This window comes from Silurus aristotelis (assembly GCF_946808225.1).
Source record: "Silurus aristotelis genome assembly, chromosome: 13".
In the NCBI taxonomy this organism is placed as follows: domain Eukaryota; kingdom Metazoa; phylum Chordata; class Actinopteri; order Siluriformes; family Siluridae; genus Silurus; species Silurus aristotelis.
The window spans coordinates 15,391,163-15,414,176 of record NC_139586.1 but is presented as its reverse complement, the minus strand read 5'-3'; the positions used below and the strand labels follow the sequence as shown (position 1 = coordinate 15,414,176).

Genomic DNA, 23,014 nt, shown 5'->3' with positions numbered 1-23,014 from the left:
AATGACTAAATTTTCTCTATTGCCATTTTTCTAATCATTTAAAAGAATACAAATGACTTTTTCTGAACAAATATAGAATACCAAATAAGTTTATAACGTGCCAAATTATATTCAAACTGAACAAATAGCAACATTTATGAACTGTTATTGTTGTTTAGTGTTCATAGATTGATAGGGTTACTTTAAAATTTCAAAAATGTTGAAAAGTGTAATACTATGTTCACATTCTGGCTGTGTAGATGCTGCATGCTTGTCTTTCCCTTTAAGAGCAAGGACAAGAGGAGCATCAGTGGGGGAGGGGTATCGGCTGGGGTGGAACAGTCCAGTAATGAGCACATTCTGAGCATCATATGGCTTAAGACAATATAACATCCGTTTCTTTATATGTCTCTATATCCCCTCCCGCCCACAGATAAAAACGGGGGCGTTAGGGGGAAGCAGGATCCCTTGGATGTTCTAATCTTTTTTTAAATCACAGTCTTCCAGGGAAGGAGCCTCTTCACCTCTACATCACAGCAGGAGCACAGAGAGGGAGAGAGAAGGAGAGAGAGAGAGAGAGAGAGAGAGAGAGAGAGAGAGAGAGAGAGAGAGAGAGAGAGAGAGAAAAGCAAGAGCAACGGAAGAAATGCTGTGCCAGATAGGTTTTGATAGGTGCATGTCTGATTAAATGTTGCATTTTTGTATTTAAAGCATGATCTAGAACTCTTTTTCCATAGGTTTAGGCTGCTGCTTTCACTGGTGCGGCACATTAGTGGTGGTGGTGGTGAGTGCTGAGTGAGGTGCGATGTAATGTCTGGTTGAGCATCATCAATGGTGCTGTTTCTGCTGTGTGGATCTGTGTAATTGTGGAAAAAAACAGGCCTTGTTTGCCTCCACGCAGGGAAAGCAGAGCGCCGATGCGAGCCTCTGGCCGGCGGTGCCGTGTGGAGAGAGACAGAGAAGTACACCATCTGCATGCCCATGGGAAGAAGCAGGCGTAATAAAGGCATCCGTTACCACAGGCCTGGCACAGACTGCGAGGAGCTTTAACATTTTGGATAAGAGCCTGATTAGTAGGGTTGCAACATTTTTTTACCATTTCCACCTTTTTTTTCGCCTTGAAAGCTCCCTGGCGAGATTCGAGATCCGACGAGCTTTAGCATTTACAGTTTTATCACGGTGTTTCCTTTGCTCGTTTTGTGCTCGTTTCTCTTAACATTCTGAGGATTTGCCAAAAACCTGTTTCATGCATGTCCACTGGAGGCAGGTTTGACTTTGATGATGGGGGGTCGTACTGTGGAGGGTGGGAGCAGGGCAAGGCTCACGGCCGAGGGGTCTGCACAGGGCCCCAGGGCCAGGGGGAATACGCAGGGGCCTGGAGCCATGGATTTGAGGTTCTTGGAGTGTATACCTGGCCCAGTGGGAACAGTTATAAAGGAACTTGGGCACAGGGAAAGCGGCACGGCATCGGTGTGGAGACCAAAGGCAAGTGGGAGTACAAGGGGGAGTGGACGCAAGGATTCAAGGGCCGCTATGGGAGGCTGGAAAGCATTGGCAGCGGGGCACGTTATGAAGGGACCTGGAGTAATGGCTTACAGGATGGTTATGGGTCTGAGACATACTCTGATGGAGGTGAGGCAAAATAAATGTTACATTTATATATTTTTTTCTTGCAATTATTTCGGATTTGTTTCAGATTTAACTCATTCAGATGTTTCTGGGTGTGTCATTTTTTATGACTGCACGCTGAGTAAGCGAGTGGGTGGGTGGGGGTGTTCATATACATGTGTATGTGTGTGTGTGTGTGTGTGTTGTGTTTGTATAACATAGTAAAAAAAAATCTGCTCTTGCCAATTATGTAACACTGCAGTCTGAATGGTTATGTGATTCCTTAAGGTAAAAAAACGCCCGCGTTTTCAGACTATAATTAAATTTTTGAAGAGCACAAGTAATCATGGATGATGTTTGGAGAGGTCTGTCACCACTCCACCGTCTTCACCTTTTCATCTAATTTCTCCAGCACCATCCACACACACACACACACACACACACACACACACACACACACACACACACACACACACACACACACACACGCCTCTGTAAAGTCAATCACCATGGAAACCGAAAGGCAACGGGTCATTGGGTCACCAGAGACTCCACTGTTCTGAAATCTGATTCGACGAGCTGCCATGTTCGTGATTCACGCCCTCGTGGGCCACAGCTTCCGTTCATAGGCTGAATGCGGAAAATAGTAACTACATTTAGGCTTGCGTTAGGGCAGGCATGGGATTTAAAAATGTACACGCTGCACATACATGACAGTTAATCCATGCAGTTACATGCATTTATGCTGCTGTTCTCGATTGTGTAACTAATTAATGACACGATCGTTTGAAATTAGAGAATACATTTTAACTGCATATCAGACAAAATATTATAGACTCGTAATTTTTATTGTTTATCGTAATTTATTGTTTGTTTTTGTGGATTCATAGGACTCATTATAAATATCGTATTTTTGTATATCGTAAGAAAAAAAAGAGTATTATTTTAGTGTAAACCGCTGATTTGGGGAAAGTCATACCTTTCATTACAGCACCTTGGACAGCTTCTGGTTTAACGCCGAGCCACTTCAGGTGACGTCACACAGGACAAGAATACAGTCATTTAATTATCTCAATAAAAAATATCAATATAGTGGGATTTTTAAGATCCCTGATTTTACTTTGTTCGTGCTCCTTAAATTTAAATGGGAAATAAGATATGCTTTAGAAAAAAAATTTGCATTTTTTATTCAAAATTAACCAAATTAAAAGCTAATTTATTGTTTATTTACTTAAGGTGTTAAGGCAATTAACAATACAAAAGGAAGTATAAATATCCACTGATTTTAAAAAGCCAAACATGCAAATTCATGATAATTTAATATGCGCATTAGAAATATTTAGCAGCTAATATAAATAATATAAAATCCTTTGTATTGAACTGGCAGAGCTTATTTATTTATTTATTTATTTATTTATTACAATGTCAAAATAGTTACACTTTATTCCTATTGTATATTGTAAAAACAGAAAATGACAGAAATCTTTATTTTTACATTAATAATAGTAAATGTGAACCAACCAGTGATACATTGTAAACATTTGAAAATAATTTATTGTTCTTAGTATAACTGACAATAGTGCAAGCACTATTAACTTTTTTATTTAAAAAGCCAAAATGTACCATTTTATACTAAATTACTAAAGCAAATTATTTATATTGTACTTTAATTGACTTCAATTTCCTCACCAAAAATAATAGAATCAACAAATTCAAATAATTGGTTATGTAGTAGATGTTCATTACGAGCTACTACTTTGAATGAGTGATGTGAACCCACCTGCTGATTGTGGTTTAAGGGGTTAAATATAGTTTTTATTTATGTTATTCATGTTTAATATGTAATAGTGGAGATCAAGCTAAATGTTTGTAAAAACAAATAAATAAAAAATACACAGCAGGATTTAATCCATTTACAAACAGATCAGTTTTTTTTATTAGTTAACGGAAAACATTGTGCCATGCTTGTTTTTTATAGAAAATGTATAGTCCTTAAATTGTTCTATAGCAAAAAGGCAAACATGTTGCACAGATATCGTATTGCTTGTTGTTTGACTTACTACTTTATGTCTTCTCTGAAAGGTACCTACCAGGGACAGTGGTTGAGTGGCATGCGACATGGCTATGGTGTGCGTCAGAGTGTACCTTATGGCATGGCTGCTGTCATCTTCTCCCCTCTGCGCACCTCCATAAACTCACTCCGCTCTGAGCACAGTGAGGGAGCTCCAACACCTGATGATGGCTCAGCTGTAAGTGGAGCTGCCGGGAGCCCGGTTGGGCGTGGAGGCTTTGTGCTTTGTGCCCAAAGTGATGCTGACCGCCAACGGAAGAGGAAAGGGCGTTTCCGGCAGTCCATCTTGAGTGGCCTAAAATTACGCCGTTCTGAGTCCAAGAGTTCCCTGGCCAGCCAGTTAAGCAAACAGAGCTCCTTCTGCAGTGAGGCAGGCATGAGCACAGTCAGCTCAGCTGCATCTGACATCAACTCTAACGTCAGTCTCGGAGATGGTGAGACAGGTGCCAGTGTAGATGCAACAGTCACTGAGACGTACATGGGGGAATGGAGAAATGACATGCGAACAGGTTGGGGGATCAGTCATCGATCAGATGGGCTGCGCTTTGAGGGTGAGTGGTTTGGGAACAAGCGGCATGGTTATGGCTGCACCACCTTCTCTGATGGAACAAAAGAGGAAGGCAAATACAAGCAGAACGTTCTGGTGAGTGGCAAGCGGAAGAACATAATACCACTGCGCACCAGCAAAATCCGGGAGAAAGTGGACCGTGCTGTTGAAGCTGCTGAGAAAGCAGGAGAAATTGCTAAACAGAAGGCAGAGATTGCATTGTCAAGGTATGAACTTGGTTGGTTCTAACTGATCAAATTTCATATTTAATCCTTAAACAAGGATATATTAAAACATGTTGATTGTGAAATATTTATAGTTTTAACACTTTATAGATTTTAAATAGCTTGCAAAATGAGGTTAAATATTGTGCTGAATATAACTTTTCTAAATGCCACTTGATGCAGAATGAGCCATGCTCGAGGAAAAGCTGAGGCAGCTGAAGGAGTTGCACAAAGGGCCCTGGAGGAGTGTCGTCTCGCCCGGATTATTGCCAAAGAACTCTCCCCTTCCTTCCATCATTATGGAAATGGTCAGTAAATAGAAATGTTCTTTTAATACAAAATAATACATAATAGTTTTTTTTTTTATAATACAGTTTTTTTCTGATGCACCATTATATTAATAACAAATTATATTACTATCCACCAGGATTGGAATGCCAGAGACCAAAGCGTCAAGACAGAAAAGAGAAAGAGTTGGAAGTTATCTCAACTGGGACGGACAGCCCAGAGCTCTGCACACCAGACACAACTCCTCCAGCCCAGACTCCAGACCTGAGTCCTGGCTTGAGTAACCCTCCATCACCTCCATGTACCCCACCGTCTCACCGCGCCAGGAGCACCTGTTTCATGCGTCAGAGTGCTGTAGACGAACATGGAGGAGCAGAGATTCAGGTTCTTGTTGAAGGAAGAGGCATGGACAATGGAAGAGGTGGAGCACATAGTTGGACTGCTGACATGTATCCTAACAGACGGGGAAGCAAAGGAGACAGTAGCCGCTCTACCACACCATCCCTACTGGAGGAGGAGATCGGACACATTAATGGACATGAGCAAAACTCTTCAACTCATCATTCATGGGAGAACGGTTCTTCCAATCACAAGCCCATTGAGCACATCTCCTCAGATAAGGGATGGGATCACATGGCATCAAATCAAAAGTCCTGGAAGCATGCATCTTCAAATCACAAGTCCAGGGAATATACACACTCTAAACATAGAGAATGGGAACATATTCCATCCAGTCACAACTCTATTGACCACAACTCTTCCAAGATCAAACCACAAGTGCACACATACTCCAATCACAATGCCTTGGGGCATAATTTGTCCAATCACAAAACCCATGAGCATTCTTCCTCCCATCACAAGTCAAAGGAATATATCTCCACCCATGCAAAACCACAAGACCGCTCATCCACCCACTACAATGCTAGAGAGCATGTATCTTCCTATCGCAAATCACATGAGCATGTCCACTCCAATCACAAACCAAACCAAACCAATCATACTGCTGGTGAATCTAGCCTGAACGACTACCAGCCACCAGAACAAGGAGCCAAGGGCTCTAGTCTGGGATGGACTGTTGAAAACTCTTCCCAGTGGATCCCCTGCCACTCACAGCTGCCTGAGAAAGACAAGGAAAAGCTGGACGACTACTGTGTGGAAATGAGGTTCCAGCCCCTTGACTCTGTTTCACAGCAGCACTTTGGCTCAGGCATGGAATGTCCAAGTCTCCAAGGGCACAATTCGCAGACACTACGTCAGCGAAATCAGGATGTAAAAGAGTGGAGTCTTGCAGCCAGGGAAGAATCCATGGACTCTGTGCAGATGCTGGACAGCCTGAATGTTGGGGTTGATTTGGAGGAATGGCCCTTGCACAGGGATGTCACTCTTTCTCCCCCTTTAACATCCTCTCCAATCACTCTAGAAAATGATGGCGAGCATCTGAACCTGGTAAAACCAAACTCAGTAAGTATGGCACAGTTTTCAAAAAGATTATTGATTCAATATAATACTTATTTTGTAATCATGCATTTGCAATGAGGGACTTTGATATCTGTGTTGAATTATTAGTAATTTATTGGCAAATAAATAAATCAAAGCTCATGCTAACTTTTTGTTTTTCCCACAGGGCTCCAGCTCTGTTCTGGTGGTCATGGTGATTTTACTCAACATTAGTGTAGCCATTTTATTCATTCATTTCTTTATTTAAACACAAAGGCCTAGAGAATGTTAATAACAGCACTTACTATTATGAAAAAGTAAGATATGCACATGCTGCACACTTAGCATCACTTCTTTATGTAAGGAACCAAGATTTTACATGAGTCAAGCCCATGTACATTGGAAAACACCATGTAAATTGTAAGTTGAATTTGTGGTTCCATTAATAATGATACATTTCTGTCATTATCCATTAGGTATCTTTGCATACTTTTTCTTCTCCATAATAAAGGCCCAGTAACAGTATTTTTTAGGAATTAAAATAATGCACATATTTAGGTTTTGAAGATACAATATTGCCTGATATAATTTGTCATGTCTTTTCGCTCGTTAACGTTATTTATTTTCCTTCCGAATGCACATCTGGCATATTTTTTTTGTTTGGTTTTCTGAACATTATGATTGTATAGCTTAGTGAGATGGTCTTGTGGTCTTATGTACAAATATGTTCTAGCGCATGTGAGGTGGTCAAGTGCACACGGCGCTTACGGAACTAGTCAATCCAAGACTACACACTCCCTCGAATATCCCAGGGTACTGCCCTATAGGACCGCTGCAACAAATGACAGTTCATCTATCAAAAATCTTGCATACCCATACCCACACTCTGTGTCAGAGGTAAAGGCTATTTTAAAGGGCTTCATCATGATATGTTTTCACCCCAGTCAAAATTCACGAGTGTGTAGTGAATAGGGTAACCCTGCACCGTTCTTCCTTCCTTCTGTAATACGAATCACTTTAGCACGGTTACTGAATGTCAGCACAATTCAGTTCATTGCTTTGTTTGTTTTAATTCACACTGAACTTTTACATACTCTACTATGCCAAACATGCATCATACTTCCTGTATGACCTAAACCACAACAGAGGTACATAGATGGTTGAGTATTCTGGCTCATGCTTTGTAAAGTTTGAGACTGTTACCTTTTGACCACTGCTTTCAATATATATATATATATATATATATATATATATATATATATATATATATATATATATATATATATATATATATATATATATATATATATTCTATATTATTGACGAGTTAGTATCTTTTAACTGTTTGCAAGATATCATTGATAATGCTGAGTGCCTTTTTTTAATTGAGGAAAAAAAATCATCCCAGCAAGCAGGCTTTGTACAAAGTGACAACATATACAGAAGTCGTGTAAGGAGGCATGGAACCATTTGTCTCTTTCTCTCTCTATTCACCTTTGAACTGAATGGGTTGGCTTTGAGAACACTGAGCCCATGGACATTTTTACAGCATGTTTGTTGGCCTGTATTCTTCTGCTGTTATTCTGTGTGATTTTCTGCCTGTCTCTCTGTCCAGCAACTTTAGGTGACAATAGGGACTGAAAGCAGTGTAAAAAAATGCCAGCTTGTTTCTCAGTGGGACCTGACTGAAATCATCTCAATTAATGAATGATAAAACTGCTACTGTATATTTTATACTACTCATCCAGTGACATCATCATGTTGTGGAATCATTGCATGCCCGAGCATGCCCTTTCTTACGCAATGATTTATGAGATGTTTCCAAGTTATGTGGAAAAATTAATAAAATGTTTGAGGTTATGATATTTTCTTCAGTTTCTTTAAACAAAAGAAATAGAAAAAAAAAAGATCAACATTCATTGATGTTCATGTAATGAAGGGAGATATGTGGAAGAAATCAACATTTATGAAAGAATTTACTCTCGAGAGAAGTATCTGATAGCAATCTAAATCTGTCATCATCTTAATAACAGAGCATGCTCTGTCCAAGATTCTGCTGCTTTGTCACCTTTAATGAAAATTCCCAGGGGGTCCCATTGCTATCTCACATTCCAACTGGACACTTAGATGCTAATTGGAACATAGTCTATTGATGTAAAAACATATAAACAGGCGAAAATGAAAATCTATAGTGTTGTTCTTTTTACTTATGTTGGGCAAATAAAAGGCATCAAATTAGGTTCGATGCACATTGGCATTAGTTCTGCAAGTCTGTGGAAGTGTACTGCAGCAATGAACACCATTTTGCAAAATTATATTTCCTTAGTTGGTATGAAGATGATAGTTGTGCTTAACAAAACACTCTAAAATCTCCAATAGGTGTTCAATTGGCTTAAGACCAATTACAGAGCAGTTAGCATATGTTTTTCATATGTGGATTGGGTGGGGTCATCCTTCAAGAGACCACATTAATTAAGATAGAGGTGCCAGATTTACACTGTAATGATTTGACCAAAAACAAGTTGTTAGCTAAATATATAAATGTCCACCATACTATAACAGATATACTGTTGTCCTATGCAGAACATTTAAAGTGAGTCATATGTTCTATGGAGGTGAAAAAATTTCAAAAAGCACATCCAGTTCAATATATATGTTGTGTCAATACGGCTTGTGCCCATATATAGACTTATAGAATGTATTTAGCAGTAACAACCTTAAGAGATTGCATGTTTTAAGGGACATCAACTTCTGCAGGGAGTCATTGTTCACAATTTTGAAAAAATATCAATAAAGTGAGTTTGTGGTTTTAGATGATCAAAAAAGTCAAAGGTTTTTCTGAAGCACTGTGATAATACACAAATAATACAAATCTGAACACCCTCTTTTATGCATTGTTATTATCTCTCATTTTACACAATGTTGAATCTAAACTTTCCTATCACATGCCACCATTATCTTCCATCATCCTTATGCCACTGGGGATCACACTCTTCTTTAGATAAAAAATTGTGGTGCATTGTCACATTTAAAAAACAACAACACAGCTTTATTACAGTGGCACAAAATCATCAAATGCATTTAAAAAGTACCTTTTATCAGTAACACACAGCTACACACGGACAGCTCAACCAAATCATATAAAAAACAAAAACAGCAATACACACCTGTGCATCTAAGATACCCACATATTTTACTTGATAGCTATTATAACACTGATTTAACACTGATAATACTGTAAATTGTCAAAATTACAGACACATTAACTTAATATTATATATATATATATATATATATATATATATATATATATATATATATATATATATATATATATATATATATATATATATATGATATTCTGATATGACCAGTTAACATAATTTGATTAGATTAACAAAAAAAAAAACAACAAAAAACAACACAATAGCAAGAGGAGGATAAAGGTTTTAATCAATCACTGCTCATACTTTACCTGGGGTTAACAATTAAATATGATTGGTTAAATACAGCACAAAACTGTAACAATTCAACACTGCATCGTTTCAGACTATACGTGTTCGCACCACACTGCGAGGTTAACATTGCAAGAGGCTTCAGAGCAGGGTTTTACCATCCGGGTTACAAAGCAATACTAACCCAACTTCTAAATGACGTTCCTCTCCGCAGGGTTAAATGCAGGGTTTAGTTTGATGATACCCAGGGGTTAAATGCAGTGTAAAAAGCCCTAAGATAACTAATGATTTTATGTCATAGTTAGGTTTGTGATGCTTAGTATAAACTTATGTTGTTTCGTGTAGCTCCTAAGTCCTGGAGGAATGCTTCATTCCACTGTGTACCAACTGAATATGATTGAAATTACCATCAAAACCATTGACTTGACTGGGATTTTTTTTTTGGTTAACTTTTTTTCAGTCTTTACAGTTAAGTGTGAAAAGCCCAATGGGCTACCCGTTTGACTTTCAAGGCCTGTGGTTCCTGTGGATCTCGGGGTCTGCTGGAAGACATGCTCTCTGTATGAATAATCTATCCCTAACCAAATGGAAAGGAAACATTTATACAGGCGTAGCTGAGATTTCCTTTTTTGCCCCCTGCTGCTGTGAATCCGCCCATGTTATTTGGGTGTCAGCCTTGTTCTGGTTGGATGGAGGGAAGAAGGGGGGACTGGTCATAGAGGTCCGATGCGTCACGTTTATTTGGGCCTTGTGGAGCCCCGCCGGCTGCGCGTCGCCCTACTGTGTGTTTGTTTCGGTTTTTTTTTTTTTTTTTTTTTTTTTTTTGCCAGAACCGGAACCGCAATTCTTTTGACCTCTCTTTCTCTTCCCCTCTCTCTCTCTCTTGCATTTCTGGATCCAGCCGGAAAACTGATAAGGTATCAAATCGTTGCGGGTGGAGGAAAAAAAAGCACAGCGGAGCTAATAAAGACATGTTAGGACAGAGCATGCCTGGTGTCGGTTTTCCCCTAGCAGCCGCGGTGTAGCCAGCTTACTGAAGTGCACCGAGCTAGGGATGGGTCTGAGCATTATGCTGCTTGGATGCTATTGTGCAGAGTGATTTTTTTTCCTCCCATTCCTCCGAGCTTCCAGTTTCCCTTTCCGCTTATTTTCCCGGTTCACGCATTTCTTATTCCATTTGTTTTTTTGTTTTTTTTGCATGCACTATTCTGCTTCTGTTAGCCAGACGGTTAGAGCAAGGACATTAGCCAAGCTGGTATATAAAAACGAGCGACTTCTCCTTCCCCTGCTGTCTAATGCTACCAGCGGCTAGCTAAAGTTGCTTAAAAAAAAACACCCTAAAAGCTTCTTTGCAGAGAATGCAATATATGCATTTCCTTTCCTTTTGTGCAGAAGCTGGGAATTATGTTGATGTGCACACATTTCGGTTTTCCCCCCTACCGGTTATAGCAGGCTAGCATAGAATGATATGCCATTTAGGACAGCGTTTCATACTGGTATTCTCTAAAATGCACAGTGGTTATTTGGTTTGTGTTTTATTTTGGACGTGCATTTAAAAAAAAAAAAAGCATGCATCCCGGGTGTTTTGATTTATTTATCTTTTTATCATTGCATGTGCTATGTCCTTTTAGATGTATGCACTTTATCTTCAAATGCATCCTTGCAAAATTAAAGCACTTTAAGGTAAACTGATATTGTTTCTGTCTTGCAGATACACTGCTTGGTGAAGGGTTTTTTGTGCATATAATATAACAAGGCTCATTGTCCTTCCTTGCACTTGTCAACGACCTGACATTTTTGGGACGTTTTTTTAATAACCGAGGACCTGTGACAGCTAAAGCCATACATGTACAGCGGAAGGATGACCGAGGCATGGCAGCAGCAGCATGCAGTGGCTCCACCTGTTGCACATCCACTTCTTCAAGGGGCTGAAAACCCTCTCGGTAGCGCCGTGTATGGGATCGTCCTTCCCGCAGATCCTGCTTTACAGCAGTCGCAGCATGGCCAGCACGGCCAGCAGCATCCAGTGCCAGCTCAACAGCCATCTCTGCAAGTAGGGAGTGAGGGTGGTCACAAGTGTGGGGCGTGTGGCCATGATATATCTCACCTGGCAAACCCACATGAGCACCAGTGCATGGTGAGCCAGGACCGCTCTTTTCAATGCACCCAGTGCATGAAGATCTTTAGTCAGGCCACTGATTTACTGGAGCATCAATGTGTCCAGGTAGAGCAAAAACCATTTGTCTGTGGTGTGTGCAAAATGGGATTCTCCCTTCTCACTTCTTTGGCACATCACCACAACGAGCATTCGAATGGCAACAACCCTATGAAGTGTTCCATCTGTGAGAAAACCTACAGGCCAGATACTTCCTCCTCAAACCCCAAGCAGCCATCAACAGGCGAGACCTCCAGCAGTGGTGCAGCAATGGGATCCTCTTCGTCCACTGCTTTTCAAAACTCCGATAGGCCCTACAAGTGTTCAGTATGCTCGAAGGCTTTTCGGCACCTCTCTGAGCTCTCTCGGCATGAGCGAGTGCACACGGGTGAGAAGCCATACAAATGCAACACGTGTGAGAAGAGCTTCAGTCAGGCATCTCACCTAGCACACCATCAGCGCACACATAGTGCTGATCGCCCTTACAAATGCGCTGTCTGCGATAAGACCTTCAAGCACCGGCAGCACCTTGTGCGCCACATGTACGCTCACTCCGGAGAGCACCTGTTCAAGTGCAACTTGTGTGAACTGCACTTCAAAGAATCGTCTGAGCTCCTGCACCACCAGTGCCAGCCTGCTGGTGAACGGCCCTTTCGTTGTGCAACATGTGGAAAGACCTTTAAACGGCCATCAGACCTCCGACAGCATGAGCGCACCCACTCAGAAGAAAGACCATTTAAATGTGAAGAGTGCCAGATGAGTTTTAAGCAGCAGTATGCCCTTGTACGACACCGTCGCACTCACAAAAACCCTGCAGAGCGTCCTTTTAAGTGTAACCAGTGCGATAAAGGCTTTCTGCAACCCTCCCACCTTCTGTACCACCAGCATGTCCATGGAGTTGAGAACCTGTTCAAGTGTGCTGCTTGCCAAAAGTGCTTCAGACAGTCCGGGGAGCTTCTCAGGCACAAGTGTGGAGAATCTGGCTCAGGCTCCAATGCACCAGAGAAACCGTACAAGTGTGACGTGTGTGGCAAGGGCTATAAAAAATCATCCACCCTTCAACGACACCAGAACTCGCACTGCACTGAGAAGCCACTCAAATGCTCCCTGTGTGGTCGACGCTTTCAGTCGTCATCCGATTTCGTCCAGCATCACTGTGATCCTGCCCGTGAGAAACCAATGAAGTGCTCGGACTGTGAGAGGCGCTTTAAATATTCGTCTGAGCTCCAGAGACACCGCCGTGTACATACGGGGGAGAAACCTTTCAAGTGCCCAACCTGCGACAAGGGATTTAAGCAGCGAGAGCACTTGGCCAAACACGGCATCGTCCACTCACGGGAAGCACAGTTTAAGTGCGTATGGTGTGGCGAATGCTTTGGGGAGCTAGGGGCTCTTCAGGAGCACACGGTCCAACATACTGCAGAAGGGGGGGGCTATCCAGTAGCCCCATGCATACAGTAGTGGTGTTCCAGTAACGTTAGCCTCCCATCTTGTTTAATGAAGCCACGAACATATAGTGCTTGTATGACAAACTTGCTAGTATTCTACATGTGCTATAATTTATTGAGGTTCATTTCAAGACTCACAGCCTGTGATATAGTTTTCAACTCTCAGTACCATATTTTCCAGCCAGGTTTTTAAAAAAAAAGGCTTAGTTGCAAAACATAGAAATAGGTCCAATAAGTATTAAATTGTTTATAGGATATACATTCAATAATGCCTATTCTAGTTTTTTTTTTAGCTTTTCTCTCTCCAATATTTAAAATTTTAAGTATTAAATTACAGTGCTGTTGTAATTGTTTGTATCCAATTTTAACAATTTTAATATTAATGAGGTTAATTTAGTTGCTTTGTTACTTTGTTAAAAGAAAAATTGGATTTCACTGGCTGGAATAATTATTGTGGCATATGACAGACAGTGTTACTTTTCCATCTTGTACAGTACATGTACACACCCGTGCTTTTTACCTGCCACAGTACTTGTGTGTGTGTGTGTGTGTGTAAAATATATATATATATATATATATATATATATATATATATATATATATATATATATATATATATATATATATATATATATATATATATATATAAGGCATTGTCTGCTCCCTTTAGTAACTCTACCATATACTCCAATGCCTAACCCATGATGTAACAGGGTATGTGTATGCATGAATAATCTAAAATCTGTTAGTATTTTATGTTGTAAACTGTAACTGGTGCTTATTTGTATGTTGTCTTATAGGCAAAAGAACAAAGGTAGTTACTTTGAAGTGATGCAGTTGTATGTGACGAGTGTAAGTGGTTAATTCATCCTTGCAGTTATCATAGCTATTTAAACGATTATCAGTAACACTAATACAGTTTACAGTTTGGACTGCTATTTTAACTGCCCAGTAACAGCATGTCTGTCACAGCAATTAAAAAAAAAATACACACATAAGCTGGTGTTACTTCTTATTGTTGCTCTAATATCTTCAGTACTATTCAGAAATTGATGTTTTTTTTTTTAAATGATTTAGTACAAATTAGTGTATGTATTTCCACCAAACTGTAAACTATACGTCTATAATCATTCCTTTCTAAGTTATTAGTTATTCGGTTATTATTTTCTTACAGTAGACGTAGTAGGATTATTTAACCTTTTATGAAACATTTGCTATGTTTTATTTTATTTTTCCATTTATACATGCCTTTGGAAAGTGTTTTTGGTGTCCCTTAAACATAAGGTTTGCATCGTAATAAAAATAAATTTAAAAAAAAGTTAAAAGCACCTTGGTTGTATAATGTAATGCAACAGATTTTGTTAGAAATGTTGTTTAGAAATATTTTTTTTTAAAGAAATGTTCAGGAAAAAAAACACCTAATTCAACCTTAATCAACAAATTAACCCCCATTATATGCTGATTGCGTTTATTTGGATGATTTCACAGCATTCAGGCAAGCATCCTGTAGAGACCTAATAGGAAAAAAATAATATATTAAAAAGGTTTGTAAACTCTAACAAAGAAATTATTTTTTAGGAACAACCTTGTGTTTTTCACAATGTCCCTTCATTGATAGTTCTATTAGGCAGTTGATTAATAATATGGATGTAGACCTGTTTATCCTTGGGACTAGTACTATTAAACCATTCTCTAGGATTTTTTGCTGTTGTTGTTGTTGCTTACTTTAACATTTGTAAGTGTTTTTAATAATGGTTGGGTGATTGAAACGTATATATCTCTATATGTAATAATTTGTCCTATCTTTGCACTTGTATGTATTGTGATCATTGGCTACAATGGCATTAACCAATAAATGTTTGCAAATACAGAGTATACGTATGTTTCTTGAACTCATAAGTTCCTGTTAGTCGTGTAATAACAGGTGTTGCGACAAAAAGTTAGAACATGTTAAATACCCTCAGAGATTTTACATAATTTTAATCGGGCTTTTTAGTTGAAAGGGACAAAAAAAAAAAAGTACACTGTCACCTGGAAGCTAATTTGAGCGCTTCCGGTGCTTCAGTTATAACAGCAGCCGCTTTGGCTTTGTACCCAATGGCTTACGGTTTCCTACACAAGTGCACTAAATATAGTGAGAAACCAGCGCTGCTGCACCCTCTGCAGTGCACTTTATACCCAATAGGAAGTCAATTGAGATTCGGTATCTGATTCTGCGGTTTGAACCAGAAGGGGTGTGAGTGAGTGAGTGAACGAGCTAGCTAAGCAGCGCAGGGGCTCCCACCCCTCAGTGACTTTATTATTATTTTTATTTAAAACAAACTAACAAAACAACAACAACGACAAAATAATAGCCGTGTTTTCAATGCGAAGCTGCCAAACCAGAGTCCAAATATCGGACATTTTGGATATAACCGATTTGAATTTACGTTAGCAGAGTCGCGAGACCCCTACGACGAATCGAGCTAGCGTGTTAGCTAACGGTCTGTGTGTTATTGGATTCTCAAACGTTAGCTGAGCTTGCGACGGTCTCCATCGCTAGAATAATGCGAAGTAATGTAAATATCGATTTGCGCGCAGTTACTTAGAGGAATATCGGATGAACTGGTGTGAATAGTAAACATTTTTTTTTTAATGCATGAATTCATGTTAGCTAACAGTAATAGCAAAGTGGTCGCCAGCCTTAATGGCAATTTGACGTTAATTGTAGCCAGTAATGATAAACAAGTTCAATAGATTTTCAATGAATTCAGCAAGAGGAAAGCTTTTGGTCACGTTTTACAAGCAACACTAGATAGTAATTACATGCGTAGCAAGCTGTGCCCCGAACTGACTAACAGGCTTCATGGGTGACATGATGCAGATGCCGGTCGCTTTAAAACCCATCTGTTAATCCTGCATCTGGAAGACACTCGTCCACACAGCCAGCGATGCGATCTTGGCAAAATTCCTCCTAACCAGCGTTATTAAGCTGGCGCCGTGTCAGAAAGTCTACAGGCTGCTTTTCGGCACATTAGCACACTCCTTATCGGGCTTGAATAGGAGGTCATGGTCCCCGCTGCATTGCGGCCCTGTTTCACCGGAGAGATCAGTCGTACATTGCTACAGTGAACCAGCCCGTACCCATAACTGCGAGAAGACAAGGCCTGCTTTACCGTGTCGTGTTGGTAGTGCTGTGGTCGGTGGGGAAAAGACAGACACATCACCGCCCATGCCCGCCATGCCTGGTCCGGCTGCCAGCAAAGCGCGGGTGTACGCGGATGTGAACACTCTGAAGAGCAAAGATTACTGGGACTATGAAGCACACGTGCCTAGCTGGAGGTACTCAGCTTCCCTTGTATTTATATGCCTATTTGCTTTATAGGGTCCTCACTCTGGTGCTTTAGAAACCCACACGTGTAAGCGTGTTCCCTGCTTAATTTTAAGAAATCGGCTCATTACACAGTCTTTCCTGAGTTTATTGAGTGTGAAAGGAATACATTCATATGTGTACTACATTGGGTATTTACAGGCCTTGGGTTTTGGTCTACTGTGCTTCTCAAAGTGGGTCTGAGAATCCCAAGGGATCTGTCATTGGTTCTTTTTGGACAGTTTTAGAATTCATGAGCATCAAAGTTATTCTGCCAGTGGCGATCTAATATTATTCATTAAAAAAAATATATAATAATAATAATGATAAAAAAAAAAATATATATATATATTTATTTATTTATTTATTTATTTATTATGTGTGGAAAGTTTAAATATTATTTATATTTGCTTTAAATAAATAAAAAACTTAAATTGTAATCTGTACTTTCACACTTGGGTGTCCCCCGACAGTGTAAAGGGTTCAGTATTAATTTTTTCTTCTCTCTCATTTCTCACTTTGGTTTAGCAATCAAGATGATTACCAGTTGGTCCGGAAGCTTGGAAGAGGCAAATATAGTGAAGTGTTTGAAGCCATCAACATCAACAGCAATGACAGAGTGGTGGTGAAAATACTGAAGGTGAGACATTGAGCTGTGAATCTTAAAATGGGCTTTTAGATTCTTTTTAGTGATGAGATTTCCATCAACTCTGTGTACTGAATAAAACATCAGGGGTTTGGCCATTATCCTTAACGTAACCCTTAACATGGTGGTAAGATACACACAGCAGAATAAGGAATTCCAGTTTGATAAATTAGCTGTTTTAATTTCCGTTGATGTGACATTTCAAATCCACATTCAAAAATTTTCTTGTATGCATAGTAGGGATGCACCGAATATTCGGCCAAAAGTGCATTTTCGGTTTTCTGCCGAAAGACTTTGATCACCGAAAAAACGCGGCCGAAACAGTTTGTTGTGATGACGCAAACAGAAACCGCTGCCTGCACGTGCATGTCTAAAACAACATGTCTGCGGTGTGGACGTGTTTCAGCATATCTGAGAAAGACCCACGGATAGCGATGTGCAAAACATGTAATGCCGAAATTTCGTCTGCAAAAACTTTCTCCACGTCGGGTTTAATTTATCACCTGAAATCCAAACATTCCGATCGCCATGCTGAATATGAGAGAAACGGGGCACAGAAAAGCGAAACCCCTCCGCGCATGCGCACTCCGTCTGTGGCGGACGTTTTTGAAAAGGCAGGAAGTTTTCCAGTGATAGTGTTGTATTGTATCTTTAAGCAGTTGCACTTGTTCTAAATGCACTTTGTTTTTATGAAAGAACATATTTAATTTTACAACCTTTCAATAGGCCAGAGGGCCTGTACATTATTATTTAAGGTACACATGAGTGCATTTAAGTTAAACATTTAAGTTTGAATTTTAATTTATTTTATCCTGTGCATTGTTGCAATGTGCTATAAATCTTTTCATAATTTGTAATTGATTTATTCTTTGAAACTTTAATATTTAATTTATGCAATTGAAATGCCTTGATTTTAGTAAGTTTAGTACACAATCATAGCCATAAATGCAATGGTAATAATAATTGGCATAATTTCTTTCGGTGTTTCGGTTTTCGGCCTTGCTTTCCTCTTTTTCGGTTTTCGGTTTCGGCCAAGAATTTTTATTTCGGTGCATCCATAATGCATTGTATAGTTGTAAATTTTTTGAGACTCATCAGTGGTTGTTTTGCTGAAAGCAAGACTTTTTTGCCACTCTGATTTACGTAAATGTATGCAAGGAAGTTGATTAATGGCTTCTTTCTCACTCTTGTGCTTTAACTTTTGCAGCCTGTCAAGAAGAAGAAGATTAAGCGTGAAATCAAAATCTTGGAAAACTTAAGAGGAGGAACCAACATAATTCGCCTTGTAGACACAGTCAAGGATCCTGTGGTAGGTTTGTCACATCTCTCCATCTGTCTGCAAGCCTGAGTATGGTCCTTTTATCATATAGATAAATCAAGGTTAATAATTGATTAAGTAAAGTTGTCTGTACTTTTTTCAGTCCAGAACACCAGCTCTAGTGTTTGAGTGCATCAATAACACAGATTTCAAGGTACTTAAAAAAAAAAAAAAAAAGATTTAATCCAAGATTTGCATAAATGTAGGAGAAATGCATAAATGTTTCAAGACAGTGGTTGTAAATTAATTTCTTATCTTACATTCTTATTTATAAGGATCTCTACCAGAGATTAACAGATTTTGACATTCGATTCTACCTTTATGAACTTCTGAAGGTAAGAGTACAAGTGTTTATCTTGTCCAATTGCCAACCCTATCTAGAAGCTTGCTAAAAGTTATTTGTGGGATATTTCTAGGCTCTGGATTACTCTCACAGTATGGGAATCATGCATCGGGATGTAAAGCCACACAATGTGATGATTGACCATCAAATGAGAAAGGTAAAAAAAAGTTACAGGATGTATGATTTTGTAATCTCTGCAAGCAAAACACTATTGCAAGTTCCTAGGCGAAAGAACATTTTGTAGCATGAGTTATGCTGCACTTTTCTCTACCATTACACAATGTGCAGCTAAAGTATTTGAGACAAATGAGTGCCCATTATTGCTAGCTTTTGTTTGTTAGTGTGCAGTTAGACTTATTTCATGTCATGTTTCATTTCAAGTTACATCGGTTTTTAATGATATTAGACCTATCTGAGCATGACTCAGTGCTGTCTATTACAGAATTGTACTGAGGTGACTCATTGCTGCCCAGGAACATCACATTACATAGTTTTTTATTATATATTTTTTATTTTTAGCAAATAAATCCTACATACTGTAGCTTTAATTATTGCTGTGTGTATGTGTTTTAGTTGCGCCTGATAGACTGGGGCCTTGCTGAGTTCTATCATCCGTCGCAAGAATATAACGTAAGGGTGGCCTCAAGATCATACAAGGGGCCAGAGCTGTTAGTTGATTATCAGGTATAGTGCTCATATACATTGCTGAATGTATTTTGTAGTATTTGCATAGCAGCCTGAACAAGTGTTTTTTTTCTGTTTTGTAGATGTATGATTACAGTTTAGACATGTGGAGCCTTGGCTGCATGCTGGCCAGTATGATTTTTCAGAAGGAGCCCTTTTTCCATGGTCAGGACAATTATGACCAGGTAGTTAAAAGTTGCACATCATTTAATCCAAATGTTCTTAAAAAAAAAAAAAAAAAAAAAAAAGTAATTAAATACTGAACTGTTTCTTTTTTGGCTGGTTTTCTTCTCCACAGCTTGTTCGCATTGCTAAGGTTCTCGGGACCGAGGAACTTTACATCTATCTTAAAAAGTATCACATTGAACTAGACACACGTTTCAAAGACCTGCTCGGACAGTGAGTTCACATCCAATTCTTTAACGTGGTGTAGGTTCATTTTATGTTGTATGAAAGATTTTTTTTAATACTGTGTAGTATATGTATATTTCATTATACTGAAAAATTTATACATTTGTCTAGAAATAAATAAAGGGGGAAATGTGCAGCAAAATAAATTAATTCTATTTGTTAACACTGAACTATGAGTTCTTTCTTTTAATGAATTCAAGTTCATAAGTAGCACCTAGTTATATTGAAAACTGCATAATCTAATCTAATTTAGCCTGTTGAAGTACAGTGCAACCTCGATACTTGGGGGTTACGTTCTATGACCCCTCACAAGTAACAAAAAAAATCGTGAGGTTTTGACTCTCCTTTTGATGGTTCCTTTTTCAAGGGATATTGTACATGTACTTTACTGTAAACTCAACAAAAATTGTAAAATTACTTGTTATAAATGTTTTATTTACTACTTTAAATGAATAATACAATAATAAAATAGTTTGTGAGAAGCCGTGAGTGTTTGCACTAATAAATTACATAAAACCTTTTGAAAAACGATTAGATTTTTCAGGAGTTACTCTTAGTCAGGTTCCAAATGAAAAAAAAACTATTTTTTTAGTTTTAGTTTAGTTTCCACTATTAAAAAAAGGTTTCTTGTGCATTTCTATATGGAAGGTAGGGACACACTGAGCTATATTGTTCATTAGGTATTCAATCCATACCATGCTCATTAAAACTCAGAACAAAGAGCCCATTGCTAGTTGCAGCAAACACTATCTAGATGAGACAATGTCTACAGACAATGCTAGATGAGTGAAAATAACAGCGTCTATGTACAATATTGTTATAAAAATTTGCTATAATCAGCCATTGACAGTGACGGATTTTAAACATACTCTCTACTGTAACTTTGTCTTGATCCATTTGATCCAAGGCAACTATTGTGGCTAGCTAAAGGTTGGTATGAAGACAAACCTAAGTGCATGAACACTTGTGTAACGGTTATCATGGGCTCTATTTAAACTGAAAGAAATATAGCAAAATAACATGCTAAGTGACCCCTCTAAATAAATACTACGTAGGTTACTCATTTTGGTATCCTTCTTGATGAGCATTTATACTGTATACCTATTCTGAAAGAAATTGTATTGATGCATCCTTACTGAAGAGTTTTAAATCTCTCCACAGACTGATTAATACCGGTTTCTGGTTGTGCACTCTATTGGTTCCGATATAGCGCTAATTTTTTATTTGAAAAACCCTCCAGGCAAACACGAAAGCGCTGGGAGCACTTTGTTCAGCCAGAGAATCAGCACTTGGTGAGTTCTGAAGCTCTGGATTTGCTGGATAAGCTGCTGCGTTATGACCATCAACAGAGACTGACTGCCCAGGAGGCCATGGAACACCCCTATTTCTGTGAGACTGACAGTGCTTTTTGCTGTTTTTAGCTTAACTACAAGCTTTATTAAGCATCAGCGCATTTACACCAATGCGTATAATTTTCTCTCACACCTTACTAAAAGTCTGTGTCTCAGATGGGTGTTATATTTCTGTGTGCAGATCCAGTGCTGAAGGGACAGTCTCTCTCAAACTCAGATGGCACCCTGGCAATAAGCAGTTCAACTGCAACATGATGAGCTAAAAGTAAAAGGTACACTTCAACATTCAAATTAGGAAAAATACACCTCTGTATGATTTTATAATATGATCTTTATTTTTTTTTTTCTCTCCAGGAAAACCTTTTTACCTCAGTGTTTGGCAGAGACCCTGCGTTTCAGGTGTAAAGCTTCACACTACTGAAGCAAGAAGTAATTTAGCATCACAAGACATGTACAGAAAACTGAAACACACCAGGCTGGCCAACTTACCTAGCCCCCCACCCCCACCCCACTTCACTTTGTATTAGTGCTGCTTGCCACAGTTACTTAGATACCAAAAAAGTGGTATTCTGTATGTCTTCTCTTCCTTTTAAGTTAAAAATTTCTCTTAAAAAAAAAAAACCAAACAAACAAAAAACATACAAAAAAAAAAAAAAAATACAAAAAAACCCAGAATTCTAAGTGATTATATATTGTGGTTGGGAAAGAATGCCTGCTCTTTCCCTGTGACTCTCAGGCTCTACATGACTGCTGTGGGCTCAGGATCCAGGTTGCATTATATACTGAAAATATTGTCATGGTCAGTTAATTTGCCCTGCTGAAATGAGTGCAAATTCGAAATTATATTATTATTATTATTATTACTATTATTATTACTATTATTATTATTATTAATATTATTATTAGGTATGGAGGCTTTTATGCGATCTGTTGAAAATATGATCTATTAAAATAAGAGATACTTTTTAACCAGTCTGACATGGGGTGTGTTTTTAAATTTGGGTATATAATGACAGCTGTGCTGCTATTGTGAGATTGTATGACTTATGAGACCTAATTTAAGCCATGCACTTTATGTTAATGTGGTACAATTAGGATCGTGTTACTATTGAAATAATTGAAGGTTTGGCGACGGAAATTGGAGAACAATGTTAGCCTGCTGTTTATATAACTATCAACATTTTCTTTGTCTAAAATGCATTTGAAAACCAAAAGTTAGCAAACCTACTCCAAAATAGTTCAAAAGATTGCACTTAAGGGACCTGTCTATTGGGCCAATGTGGGTAGAAATGCTCATTCCAACTAAGCAGAAACCACATCTTAGTTTACTAAAAAGTCAAAATCAGTGGATTAAACAGGTGTGGCAACGGCTTGTTTGGTATAAAACCTGTACCCATGCTGGACTTTTAAGGAGAAAATTTAACACGACTGTTAAAGGCCAATAAAATTATACTTTATAAACAATTTTCTTCTTTATCACCCACAATACGTTTTTCTTGCAGAATATTTGTAAGTACAGTTTGGTGTACACTGTACATTGTTGTAACATTTGTGGTTTAGTGGGGCCCAAAGTGATGTCTTTAATGAAACGCATCATGCCAAATATGGCATTTCTCACAACGATCAAATTAGGTGTAGTGTTTATTTTATTTTATTATTTTTTTTTTTTTTGCATTTACTGTTGTTAACAATATACGCC

General features: G+C 38.7%; 4 protein-coding genes across 6 annotated transcripts in view; 3 read left to right on the top strand and 1 right to left on the bottom strand.

The window, feature by feature from the left end:
• nqo1 (NAD(P)H dehydrogenase, quinone 1) overlaps nucleotides 1-23,014 on the bottom strand; it is a gene marked incomplete at its 3' end in the record, with an annotated part of 93,032 nt that overhangs the window by 45,368 nt on the left and 24,650 nt on the right. The window lies entirely within an intron of this gene.
• Nucleotides 336-7,375, top strand: jph3a (junctophilin 3a). Of its 3 annotated transcripts, none has more exons than XM_083558729.1 (6): nucleotides 336-651; nucleotides 881-1,611; nucleotides 3,670-4,432; nucleotides 4,613-4,737; nucleotides 4,857-6,178; nucleotides 6,342-7,375. In XM_083558729.1, the coding sequence occupies exons 2-6, from the start codon at nucleotides 1,230-1,232 to the stop codon at nucleotides 6,420-6,422; spliced, it is 2,673 nt and encodes an 890-aa protein (XP_083414855.1). In that variant the 5' UTR covers nucleotides 336-651; nucleotides 881-1,229; the 3' UTR covers nucleotides 6,423-7,375. The 3 variants fall into 3 exon arrangements, with proteins under 3 accessions (XP_083414855.1, XP_083414856.1, XP_083414854.1); XM_083558730.1 differs by having other exon boundaries at nucleotides 336-779; XM_083558728.1 differs by having other exon boundaries at nucleotides 336-1,611.
• Nucleotides 10,233-15,082, top strand: znf319a (zinc finger protein 319a). Its single transcript, XM_083558747.1, has 2 exons — nucleotides 10,233-10,526; nucleotides 11,321-15,082. The coding sequence occupies exon 2, from the start codon at nucleotides 11,456-11,458 to the stop codon at nucleotides 13,223-13,225; it is 1,770 nt and encodes a 589-aa protein (XP_083414873.1). The 5' UTR covers nucleotides 10,233-10,526; nucleotides 11,321-11,455; the 3' UTR covers nucleotides 13,226-15,082.
• Nucleotides 15,314-22,284, top strand: csnk2a2a (casein kinase 2, alpha prime polypeptide a). Its single transcript, XM_083558801.1, has 12 exons — nucleotides 15,314-16,533; nucleotides 17,090-17,201; nucleotides 18,415-18,516; nucleotides 18,629-18,679; nucleotides 18,801-18,860; nucleotides 18,942-19,025; nucleotides 19,442-19,552; nucleotides 19,636-19,737; nucleotides 19,851-19,951; nucleotides 21,204-21,352; nucleotides 21,497-21,587; nucleotides 21,670-22,284. Exons 1-11 carry the CDS (start codon nucleotides 16,424-16,426, stop codon nucleotides 21,568-21,570), a joined length of 1,056 nt encoding a protein of 351 aa, XP_083414927.1. The 5' UTR covers nucleotides 15,314-16,423; the 3' UTR covers nucleotides 21,571-21,587; nucleotides 21,670-22,284.